The 11876-nt window shown below is 37.3% G+C and overlaps 2 protein-coding genes and 2 pseudogenes across 2 annotated transcripts; 3 read left to right on the top strand and 1 right to left on the bottom strand.

Annotated features, from left to right (window-relative positions):
- Positions 1–11: 11 nt before the first annotated feature.
- Positions 12–1712, bottom strand: LOC126409394 (ATP synthase subunit beta, chloroplastic-like; annotated as a pseudogene).
- A 444-nt stretch (positions 1713–2156) lies between these two features.
- Positions 2157–4327, top strand: LOC126409399 (ribulose bisphosphate carboxylase large chain). Its single transcript, XM_050075411.1, has one exon. It carries the CDS (start codon positions 2409–2411, stop codon positions 3855–3857), a length of 1449 nt encoding a protein of 482 aa, XP_049931368.1. The 5' UTR covers positions 2157–2408; the 3' UTR covers positions 3858–4327.
- Positions 4328–4449: 122 nt separating this feature from the next.
- Positions 4450–9791, top strand: LOC126409398 (acetyl-coenzyme A carboxylase carboxyl transferase subunit beta, chloroplastic). Its single transcript, XM_050075410.1, has one exon. It carries the CDS (start codon positions 4601–4603, stop codon positions 6059–6061), a length of 1461 nt encoding a protein of 486 aa, XP_049931367.1. The 5' UTR covers positions 4450–4600; the 3' UTR covers positions 6062–9791.
- On the top strand, positions 6609–11381 carry LOC126409393 (cytochrome f-like; annotated as a pseudogene).
- Positions 11382–11876: the final 495 nt, after the last annotated feature.

Raw genomic sequence — 11876 nt, 5'->3', positions numbered from 1 at the left:
TCTTAAAATACCAATATCTACGGCCGTGGCAACAGGGGCGTGGTTTGGTAATACGCCGATTTGGCCACTATTAGTAGATAAAATGATTTCTTTCACTTCTGAATCCCAAATAATTCTATTAGGAGTCAGTACACAAAGATTTAGGGTCATTTCTTCAATTTGCTCTCTACTTTCTAAGTTCATAGCCTTCGCGGTAGCTTCATCGATATTACTTACCAAATAAAAGGCCTGCTCGGGAAAACTATCTAATTCTCCGGAAAGGATCAGTTGAAACCCCCTAATTGTTTCTGCGAGACCAACATATTTCCTGGAGAACCAGTAAATACTTCTGCTACGAAGAGGGTTGTGATAAGAACGTTCAATTTTTCGCGCTCTTGCTACGGTTAAACGATCTCTTCGGATAATTCGTCCAGTCCAAGAATAGCTATAATGTCCTGAAGTTCTTTGTAACGTTGTAAAGTTTGCTTAACTCTTTGCGCAGTTTCGTAATGTTCTTCGCCAACAATCCGAGGTTGGAGCATAGTTGACGTTGAATCTAAAGGATCTACTGCTGGATAGATACCTTTGGCAGCTAATCCTCTTGATAGTACGGTAGTAGCATCTAAATGTGCAAATGTCGTGGCAGGAGCAGGATCAGTCAATCGTCCGCAGGTACATAAACTGCTTGAATGGAAGTTATAGATCCTCTTTAGTAGAAGTAATTCTTTCTTGCAAAGAACCATTTCTGTACTCAGGGTAGGCTGATAACCCACGGCGGAAGGCATTCTACCTAATAAGGCAGATACTTCTGACCCCGCTTGAACGAAGCGAAAGATATTGTCAATAAATAGAAGTACGTCTTGTTCATTAACATCACGGAAATATTCCGCCATGGTTAGGGCAGTCAAACCGACTCTCATACGAGCTCCCGGGGGTTCATTCATCTGTCCATATACTAGAGCTACTTTAGATTCTGCATATTTTCTTCATTAATCACCCCGGATTCTTTCATTTCCATGTAAAGATCATTTCCTTCACGAGTGCGTTCTCCTACTCCGCCGAATACGGATACACCCCATGAGCTTTGGCAATGTTGTTGATTAATTCCATGATGAGTACTGTTTTACCCACTCCGGCTCCCCCGAATAGTCCGATTTTTCCCCCACGCCGATAAGGCGCTAAAAGATCCACCACTTTAATGCCCGTTTCAAAGATTGATAATTTTGTATCTAATTGTGTAAAAGCGGGTGCGGGTCTATGAATAGGAGATGTTGTGCGAGTATCTACAGGACCTAAATTATCAACAGGTTCTCCAAGAACATTGAAAATTCGTCCTAGAGTGGCTCCACCGACTGGAACACTTAGAGGAGCTCCCGTGTCAATCACTTCCATTCCTCTCGTCAGCCCATCTGTAGCACTCATAGCTACAGCTCTAACTCGATTATTTCCTAATAATTGCTGTACCTCACAAGTCACATTAATTTCCTGACCTGCGGTATCTCGACCCTTAACTACCAAAGAGTTGTAAATATTAGGCATCTTCCCCGGGGAAAAAGCTACATCCAGTACTGGACCAATGATTTGAGCGATACGTCCCTGATTTTTTTCCACAAGTGTTGAAACTCCGAGACCAGAAGTAGTAGGATTTGTTCTCATAAAAAACTGAACTATGTCTAAAGTTTTTGCGAATATTACCGAACCGAAAATGTACGATAGCAAGTTGATCGGTTAATTCAATAAGAAATGGGAGTTAGCGCTCGATTTTGTTGGTACTATTCAATCGAATCCAATTCAATCGCTTACTGATTTGATTCAATGAATGAATTTTCAAGTTCACCCAACCCAATCGATATTCGAAATATCGAGTACGAGTAGGTAAATAAGGATCATGAGGAAGTCTTTCATTTATCTATCATTAGAAAGAGAAACAATCCCATCTAGAATTATATATATATGGATATATATAATGTATGGAATTCGAACCCGAACTTGATTTATGAGTCATTATTGATATCTCATCCGCTGATCTTCCTTATTTTTTTATTTTCGCCTAGTCTTCTTTCCATTTTGTATTCTGTATATTTTTTCACATATACGATATACATATACAACATATATCACTGTCAAGAGTCAATTTTTTATTATATTAATTGGTTTGTTTAGTAGATAAAATAGATAAAAAAACGAAAAAAAGCAGAAGGAGACCAATTAGGAACTTGAGAAAAAGGGGTTGGGTTGCGCCATACATATGAAACAGTATACAATAATGATACATTTGACGAATCAAATACTATGGTCCACTAATGAAGCATTTCAATTTCTAATTAGTTGATATTAGTTGAGAATTTTGTCAGGGATTGCTGTGAAAGGTTTCATTCACGCCTAATCCATGTCGAGTAGACCCCGGTTGTTGTGAGAATTCTTAATTCATGAGTTGTGGGGAGGAACTTATGTCACCAAAAACAGAAACTAAAGCAAGTGTTGGATTCAAAGCTGGTGTTAAAGATTACAGATTGACTTATTACACTCCTGATTATGAAACCCTTGCTACTGATATCTTGGCAGCATTCCGAGTAACTCCTCAACCTGGAGTTCCGCCTGAGGAAGCAGGAGCTGCGGTGGCTGCCGAATCTTCCACTGGTACATGGACAACTGTGTGGACCGATGGACTTACCAGCCTTGATCGTTACAAAGGACGATGCTACCACATCGAGCCTGTTGCTGGGGAGGAAAATCAATATATTGCTTATGTAGCTTATCCTTTGGACCTTTTTGAAGAAGGTTCTGTTACTAACATGTTTACTTCCATTGTGGGTAATGTATTTGGGTTCAAAGCCCTACGAGCTCTACGTCTGGAGGATCTGAGAATTCCTCCTGCTTATTCTAAAACTTTCCAGGGCCCACCTCATGGAATCCAAGTTGAGAGAGATAAATTGAACAAGTATGGTCGTCCCCTATTGGGATGTACTATTAAACCAAAATTGGGGTTATCCGCAAAGAACTATGGGAGAGCGGTTTATGAGTGTCTCCGTGGTGGACTTGATTTTACCAAGGATGATGAAAACGTGAACTCCCAACCGTTTATGCGTTGGAGAGACCGTTTCTTATTTTGCGCCGAAGCTATTTATAAAGCGCAGGCCGAAACAGGTGAAATTAAAGGACATTACTTGAATGCTACTGCAGGTACATCCGAAGAAATGATCAAAAGGGCGGTATGTGCCCGAGAGTTGGGAGTTCCTATCGTAATGCATGACTACTTAACAGGGGGATTCACCGCAAATACTAGCTTGGCTCATTATTGCCGAGACAATGGCCTACTTCTTCACATCCACCGCGCAATGCATGCAGTTATTGATAGACAGAGGAATCATGGTATTCACTTCCGTGTACTAGCTAAAGCGTTGCGTATGTCTGGGGGGGATCATATTCACTCTGGTACCGTAGTAGGTAAACTGGAAGGGGAACGAGATGTCACTTTGGGCTTTGTTGATTTACTACGTGATGATTTTATTGAAAAAGACCGGAGTCGCGGTATTTATTTCACTCAAGATTGGGTATCTATGCCAGGTGTTCTGCCCGTGGCTTCAGGGGGTATTCACGTTTGGCATATGCCTGCCCTGACCGAGATATTTGGGGATGATTCCGTGCTACAGTTCGGTGGAGGAACTTTGGGACACCCTTGGGGGAATGCACCTGGTGCAGTAGCTAATAGGGTAGCTTTAGAAGCGTGTGTACAAGCTCGTAATGAGGGACGTGATCTTGCTCGTGAAGGTAATGAAATTATTCGTGAAGCTAGCAAATGGAGTCCTGAACTGGCTGCTGCTTGTGAGGTATGGAAAGAGATCAAATTTGAATTCGAAGCAATGGATGTCTTGTAATTCAGTGATTCGGATTCCCGTTCGTTCCACCAATTAAAATTAAACTCGGCCCAATCTTTTACTAAATAAAAGGATTGAGCCGAACCAACTAAAGAATAAGGCTCCTATGTATTTGCATATATCAATATGTACATACGTATGCTATGCAGTATGCAAGCAAGATCTAAAATTAAAATCTTCTCTTTAAAACTAAAGAGTTCAATCTTTCTATTGTTGGATCCATAATGAACCCATGGATCCTCGGGATTGGCGGATCATTTGATATTCTCTCTAGTTGTGGACTATAGATCAAGCTAAGGGTCACAACTCCTTCTACTCATCCCGTATATTGTCCTTTTCGTTCCATGTTTCAATAGAAACTAATATTCATAATATATACAAAAATTATTCAGAGGAGGGAACAGATCTTTCTTTCTATCTTTCTAATGAGTATTTGTCTACGACATGGGAGAAAAACCTCTGTTTTAATTGATCTTTATTTAATTTATTATTGAAGTGAAGAAAAGATTCCATTATATCATATATAGTGATAGTGTAGTGAGTGATACTCCGGCTTCCATAAGACAAAAAAGGAATCATTTCTTTCAATACTCACTTCTTATTATTAGTATTAGAGTATGAGATAATAATCCTAAGAATTGGATCCATATGCTTATTCCGATCGGAAATGAAATAGTAGATTATTCAGCGAATGACTATTCATATATTGTATTGTATTTCCAAACAGGAGGCGGAGGGGCTTTATGGAAAAATGGTGGTTAAATTCAATGTTGTCTAATGAGGATTTAGGGCGCAGGTGTGGACTAAGTGCGAGTCTTGGCCCTATTGGAAATACCAGCGGGAGTGAAGAACCCATTATAAATGATAGTGAGAAAAACGTTAATAGTTGGAGTGGTAGGGGCAGTTATAGTTGCAGTAATGTTGATTATTTACTCAACTTGGGCGGTGTCAAGGACGTTTGGAGTCTCATCTCTGGTGAGACTTTTTGGGTTAGGGATAGTAATGGTGACAGTTATTCCATATATTTCGATATTGAAAATCAGATTTTTGAGATTGACACTGATAGTTACTTTCTGGGTGAACTAGAAAGTTTATTTTCTAGTTATCTGAATCTAAATAATGGGTCTAAGAGTTACAATCGCTATTATGATCATTACGTGTATGATACTAGGCATAGTTGGAAGAGTCACATAAATAGTTGCATTGACAGTTATATTCGTTCTGAAACCAATATGGATAGTTGCATTCCAAATGGTAGCAACAATTCAAGTGACAATTACATTTATAGTTACATTTGTAGCGATAGTGAAAGGGGTAGTGACCGTGGGAGCTCCAATCTAAAAACTAGTGGTGTTAGTGACAGTGATTTCGGAAGACATAATGATTTAGATAGAAATAAAAGATACAGACATTTATGGGTTCAATGTGAAAATTGTTATGGATTAAATTATAAGAAATTTTTTAGTTCAAAAATGAATATTTGTGAACAATGTGGATACCACTTGAAAATGAGTAGCTCAGATAGAATCGAACTTTTGATTGATCCAGGCACTTGGGCCCCTATGGATGAAAACATGGTCTCTATGGACCCTATTGAATTTCATTCTGAGGAGGACCCTTATAGGGATCGTATCAATTCTTATCAAATAGAGACGGGTTTGGCTGAGGCTGTTCAAACAGGCATAGGCAAACTCAATGGTATTCCTATAGCAATTGGTGTTATGGATTTTAAGTTCATGGGGGGTAGTATGGGATCCGTAGTAGGCGAGAAAATTACACGTTTGATCGAGTATGCTACTGATAGATCTCTCCCAGTTATTATGGTGTGTGCTTCTGGAGGAGCGCGCATGCAAGAAGGAAGTTTGAGCTTGATGCAAATGGCTAAAATATCTTCCGCTTTATACAATTATCAATCAAATAAAAAATTATTCTATGTATCAATCCTTACATCCCCTACAACTGGTGGAGTGACAGCCAGTTTTGGTATGTTGGGAGATATCATTATTGCCGAACCCAATGCTTACATTGCATTCGCGGGTAAAAGAGTAATTGAACAAACATTGAAGAAGACAGTACCTGAGGGTTCACAAGTAGCGGAGTATTTATTCAATAAGGGTTTATTTGATCCAATCGTACCGCGTAATCTTTTAAAAGGTGTTCCGAGTGAGTTATTTCAGTTCCATGGGTTCTTTCCCCGCCCTTGAACTTGAACCAAAGAAATTCAAGTCAAAAAAGTAGTAGAGCGATAGATTTAGTTATTTGTAGGCAAAAAAGTAGTTCATTTCGTTTATCAGAATTGAAGTAGCAAGGATGGAGCTTTCTTTGCTGGCATAAAGACAATTTGTAATTGTAGTGAAGTAGTAAGAATCAGAAGTTTCAGAGGATTTTTTCTCCAGATCCATCTTTTCTTTTATCCTACCTTTACTAATGAGTAATCAGATCAGGGACGGACCCTTTAGCAACAGAGCAGGATAAAAGATCAAAGTAGTGTCTTTTTCCTTCGGAGAAATCCAAATTAGAGAAATCCAAAAAAGCCCCCTTCCCCTTGTTACATATCAAATGTTCCAACCTAACTAAGATATAGAAATCAATATGCAACACTTCTATATCTCCCGAGAATCATACATTTGTAATATGAATCCTTGTTGGATCAAATTATAACGAATCCTTGAGAAGAAATTTGTTTAGAAACATAAGGGAGGAATAAGAATAATAAGATTCTCTTCTCATACATATATTTCCCGGAAAAGGATGGGTAAGTACACTAATTTCTATTTAGTTTAGATCCACATTCTTTGCACTCATATTCTAATAACTTAGAATATTATATTAATATACTTATAATTATAATATATAATTATAATAGATATCTTTATAACAAAGAGAAGTATCAATTAAATACACCGAGGCACCGATTCTATGACAGATCTCAACTTACCCTCTATTTTTGTGCCTTTAGTAGGCCTATTATTTCCGGCAATTGCAATGGTTTCTTTATTTTTCCATGTTCAAAAAAACAAGATTGTCTAGATATGATGGGCTCCAATCTCATCAATTTATTTCAATCTTTGGATCATAATACAGATTTTCATTTCATTTAATGGGAATGGTACGACATGCGGCTTCGGACTTCGGACACAAACCACAAATGTAAATAGATGATCATATGGATCAATCCATGTTTATGCATCTATAGCTCGACTTTTATTTCAACGGGTCGATCGGATATCTGGAATATATATTATGTATGATAATGATATGTAAATAGATATATCTAGATCATATGAATGAGGGTGATGCTAGTTTGAATGGGTGGAGATGTTAGTTCTATCTAACTGATTTGATGAATGAATCCTGATTGATGATTTACATCGTGATAGTATTAGCGGATGAAAGTTACTTTGGGAGCCAAAAAACTCATTTTGATGATTCTCTCAATTCCAATAGAATGAAACTCGATCTAATCTAGTATGAATTGGCGATCAGAACATATATGGATAGAACTTATAACGGGTTCTAGAAAAATAAGTAACTTCTGCTGGGCCTGTATCCTTTTTTTAGGTTCACTAGGATTTTTATTGGTTGGAACTTCCAGTTATTTTGGTAGGAATCTGATATCCTTATTCCCATCTCAGCAAATCGTTTTTTTTCCACAAGGGATCGTAATGTGTTTCTACGGTATCGCGGGTCTATTCATTAGCTCCTATTTGTGGTGCACAATTTTGTGGAGTGTAGGTAGCGGTTATGACAAATTCGATAGAAAAGAAGGAATAGTGTGTATTTTTCGTTGGGGATTTCCTGGAAGAAATCGTCGCATCTTCTTTCGATTCCGTATAAGAGATATCCGTTCGATCAGAATAGAAGTGAAAGAGGGTCTTTTTCCTCGCCGTGTCCTTTATATGGAAATTGGGGGCCGGGGAGACATTCCATTGACGCGTACCGATGAGAATTTAACTCCACGAGAAATTGAACAAAAAGCTGCCGAATCGGCCTATTTTTTGCGCGTACCAATTGAAGTATTTTGAAATGAAACAAAGAAATCGAGGAATGAGTGCTCCTCGTCACGAGGGAGAGGGAGGGAACCCAAGAATCCCTTTTTCTTTTTTTCTTTTAATATAACTATAACTGATGTTTCGCTCCTTTGATGAAAACATTTAGTTAAATCCTATTTCCCACATCCCGATGGAAATACCATGTCCTGCGTACCATGGAGCAGGTGGACTTATGGAACAATCATACCATGAAGTGATTTTAGTCCATCAAAACTATTTTTCATGCGTATGAAATTCCACTGAATTCTTTCATTTTCATATTATTAACAAGTTTCATAAGTATGTATTCATCACATATATCAGGTCAGAGTACAGAATCCATATTTTAGGATTTTAGGACCAATATTTCGAATCAATACATTACATTATATATAGATGAAGATAAGAATAGATGAAGATAAGATGGATCATACCCAGTAAATTATCCCTCTTTTGTCACCTTTCTTTTTATTCATCTTTCTTAATGCTTGTTTCTTGATGACCAAACAATTGGATTTTTTAGAACCACTCCCGTTTTGCCGACTATTTCGGATTTCATCATCGGTATTTTTCAGAATTATCCCCTCGATTATTCCTGGGATGTGGATAATCAGTGAAACAATTCGAAATAATTGATTGATATAACAAAAGAGTTTTTCTCGAAATACGAATAATATTCATGTTTGTTACTTCAAGTGCTTCTTTCTGGCATTCATCAAAAAGACCAAATGAACATGCAATTGATCCGAATTTGACCGATTGAGATGTCTGGGGCCACTATTTCATTACCTCCGCATTCGAAATAAATTAACCCTTATTCCATTTCTGGAGACAAGGACTAAACAAATTACACAATGGAAAATAGATCCATAGGTTCCATACCTCGTTATAGAACTCGTGCTTCATACATCATACAAATATCAGACATAGTCAACAAATGAATCAGGTTCATTAACAATTCACGGATTGGAAGTGACGAAAAAGAAAGCATTGAATCCCCTACCATATCTTGCATCTATCGTATTTCTGCCTTGGGGAATTTCTCTCTCATTTAATAAAAGTATGGAACCTTGGGTGACTAATTGGTGGAATACCAGCCAATCCGAAACTTTTTTGAATGATATTCAAGAAAAGAACATTCTAGAAGGATTCATCAAATTAGAAGAACTTTTCTTGTTGGACGAAATGATAAAGGAGTATCCGGAGACACATATACAAAAGCTTCGTATAGGAATCCACAAAGAAACGATACAATTGGTAAGAATGCACAATCAAGATCATATACATATTATTTTGCATTTCTCGACAAATATAACCTGTTTCGCTATTCTAAGTGCTTATTCTATTCTGGGTAATGAAGAACTTATCACTCTGAATTCTTGGGTTCAGGAATTCCTCTATAACTTAAGCGACACAATAAAAGCTTTTTCCATTCTCTTATTAACCGATTTATGTATTGGATTCCATTCGCCCCACGCTTGGGAACTAATGATTGGTTCGTTCTACAAAGATTTTGGATTTGTTCAGAATGATAAAATTATATCCGGTCTCGTTTCTACCTTTCCGGTCATTCTAGATACAATTTTGAAATATTGGATCTTTCATTATTTAAACCGTGTATCTCCTTCACTTGTAGTGATTTATCATTCACTGAATGAGTGAAGAACTGATTTAATCTGATAACATAAAGAAAATTGTAATGTCACTTTGTATATAAACAAACCATTCAAAATCTTACTCATTCTTTATGCTTTGACTCGTCGAGGGGATTAGATTACTTCTGTATTCCATACAATGGCAGAATCGGGGATAGGGAACTATACTGACTCCCTACCTAATTTATTGTAGAAATTTCCGGGATCAATGATTAGACCATGCAAAAAATAGAAATACTTTTTCTTGGGTAAAGGAACAGATGACTCGATGCATTTCTGTATCGATGATGATATATGTAATGACTCGGGCATCTATTTCAAATGCATATCCCATTTTTGCGCAGCAGAGTTATGAAAATCCGCGAGAAGCAACTGGGCGTATTGTATGCGCTAATTGCCACCTGGCTAACAAGCCCGTGGATATTGAGGTTCCACAAGCTGTGCTTCCTGATACTGTATTTGAGGCAGTTGTTAGAATCCCCTACGATATGCAACTGAAACAGGTTCTTGCTAATGGTAAAAAGGGAGGTTTGAATGTAGGGGCTGTTCTCATTTTACCCGAAGGATTTGAATTAGCTCCCCCCGATCGTATTTCTCCCGAGATGAAAGAAAAGATGGGTAATCTGTCTTTTCAGAGTTATCGTCCTAATAAAAAAACATTCTTGTGGTGGGCCCTGTTCCTGGTCAGAAATATAGTGAAATCGTCTTTCCCATCCTTTCTCCAGATCCCGCTACTAAGAAAGAGGTTCACTTCTTAAAATATCCTATATATGTAGGTGGGAACAGGGGAAGGGGTCAGATTTATCCTGATGGGAGCAAGAGTAACAATACAGTCTATAATGCTTCAGCAGCAGGGATAGTAAGTAAAATAGTACGTAAAGAAAAGAAAGGTGGATATGAAATAACCATATCTGATGCATCGAATGGACACGAAACGGTTGATATTATACCTCCAGGACCAGAACTTCTTGTTTCTGAAGGTGAATACATCAAGCTTGATCAGCCATTAACAAGTAATCCCAATGTAGGTGGTTTTGGTCAAGGCGATGCAGAAATAGTACTTCAAGATCCATTGCGTATCCAAGGCCTTTTGTTCTTCTTAGCATCTGTTATTCTGGCGCAAATCTTTTTGGTTCTTAAAAAGAAACAATTTGAGAAGGTTCAATTAGCCGAAATGAATTTCTAGATCCACGGATTCCTCAACATAGAGCTGGTAAAAAAGCTGAATTTTTTTTGATCGCAATTATATTATGTGTATGCGCGGTCAAAAATCATGGAAAGCCCCTTTTTGCTTGCTTTTTATTATACTATTTCGAGATATCGGAGATGACTTGTATTCCAGATTAGAAAATAGCAATAGTATGGAATTGCAAAAGAAGATGATTGGATCAAAATTTACAAAATTTAGTTTAGTGTGATTATGCCAGGTTTCTTATTGCCACATGGTAAATGGCACGTAATGCCTCAATACTTTTAGATTCTATATCTAATAAACGCATAAGTGGGAAGCAGGGGTAGAAAGCAGGATAAATGAAGAAAAAAGGAAGGCTCCAGGAAAGATTACTCGTCTCCCAAATCTTCTTTCTACAAAGAAAGAAAAGTAATTTTCCGCTCTTTCGTTGCGTCGAAATAATAAAGGTTCTGGGTCTCATTCGTCAAATCAAATAAATATGAATTGCGGGTTTATCGGAACCTCTTTGAATTCATAAGAAAGAAGAGAAGTATGGGGGATAAAAAAAGAGGGGCAAGAGAAACTCCATTGAGCAAATGGAATTTTTGCAATGAACTTATAATTTTCAATGAACTTATAAAAAGAAAAAAGACTCGCTTAAAAAGATTTTCATGTTCTAATTCCGGGTCAAAAAGTGGAAATCTTGGGTTTTCGGGCATATCAAAATCCTTATTAATTTGATTATCTTATTATACCTTATTATCTGATCTCATCACTCACATCAAAGTGACAGTTCAAACTTTATTTTTCTATAGTTTCCTAGTTTCCAATTAGTTTAGTATAGGAATGATTTGTAAGGTGTTTCATCTGTAGAAATCCATATTATTTATGTCATTCAAAAGATCCTTCTTTCTTTACTTTATTCTTACTTCGGAAAAGTCCACACTATATCTATAGATACTATGAATCAATCAGTGGATTCAACATTTCAAAAACATTATAAAAAATTAAGGAATGTAGTAATTTCATCGGGGCCAATCAACCATTTTTCATTTAGAAAAATCTAATACATGTATATATTATGATTGTGTTGACTGGATGAATTTCCACCTCTTATGGAATGGGTCAAGGTCTTGGTCGAAGAGTAAGAACTCAACAGGAC

Source organism: Nymphaea colorata, unplaced genomic scaffold, assembly GCF_008831285.2.
Source record: "Nymphaea colorata isolate Beijing-Zhang1983 unplaced genomic scaffold, ASM883128v2 scaffold0160, whole genome shotgun sequence".
Lineage (NCBI taxonomy): Eukaryota > Viridiplantae > Streptophyta > Magnoliopsida > Nymphaeales > Nymphaeaceae > Nymphaea > Nymphaea colorata.
This window is presented reverse-complemented; position numbering and strand designations above follow the sequence as displayed.

Bases quoted from the DNA above. Each gene is read 5' to 3' on its own strand.
- LOC126409398 (XM_050075410.1), top strand. From the start codon at position 4,601: ATGGAAAAATGGTGGTTAAATTCAATGTTGTCTAATGAGGATTTAGGG.
- LOC126409399 (XM_050075411.1), top strand. From the start codon at position 2,409: ATGAGTTGTGGGGAGGAACTTATGTCACCAAAAACAGAAACTAAAGCA.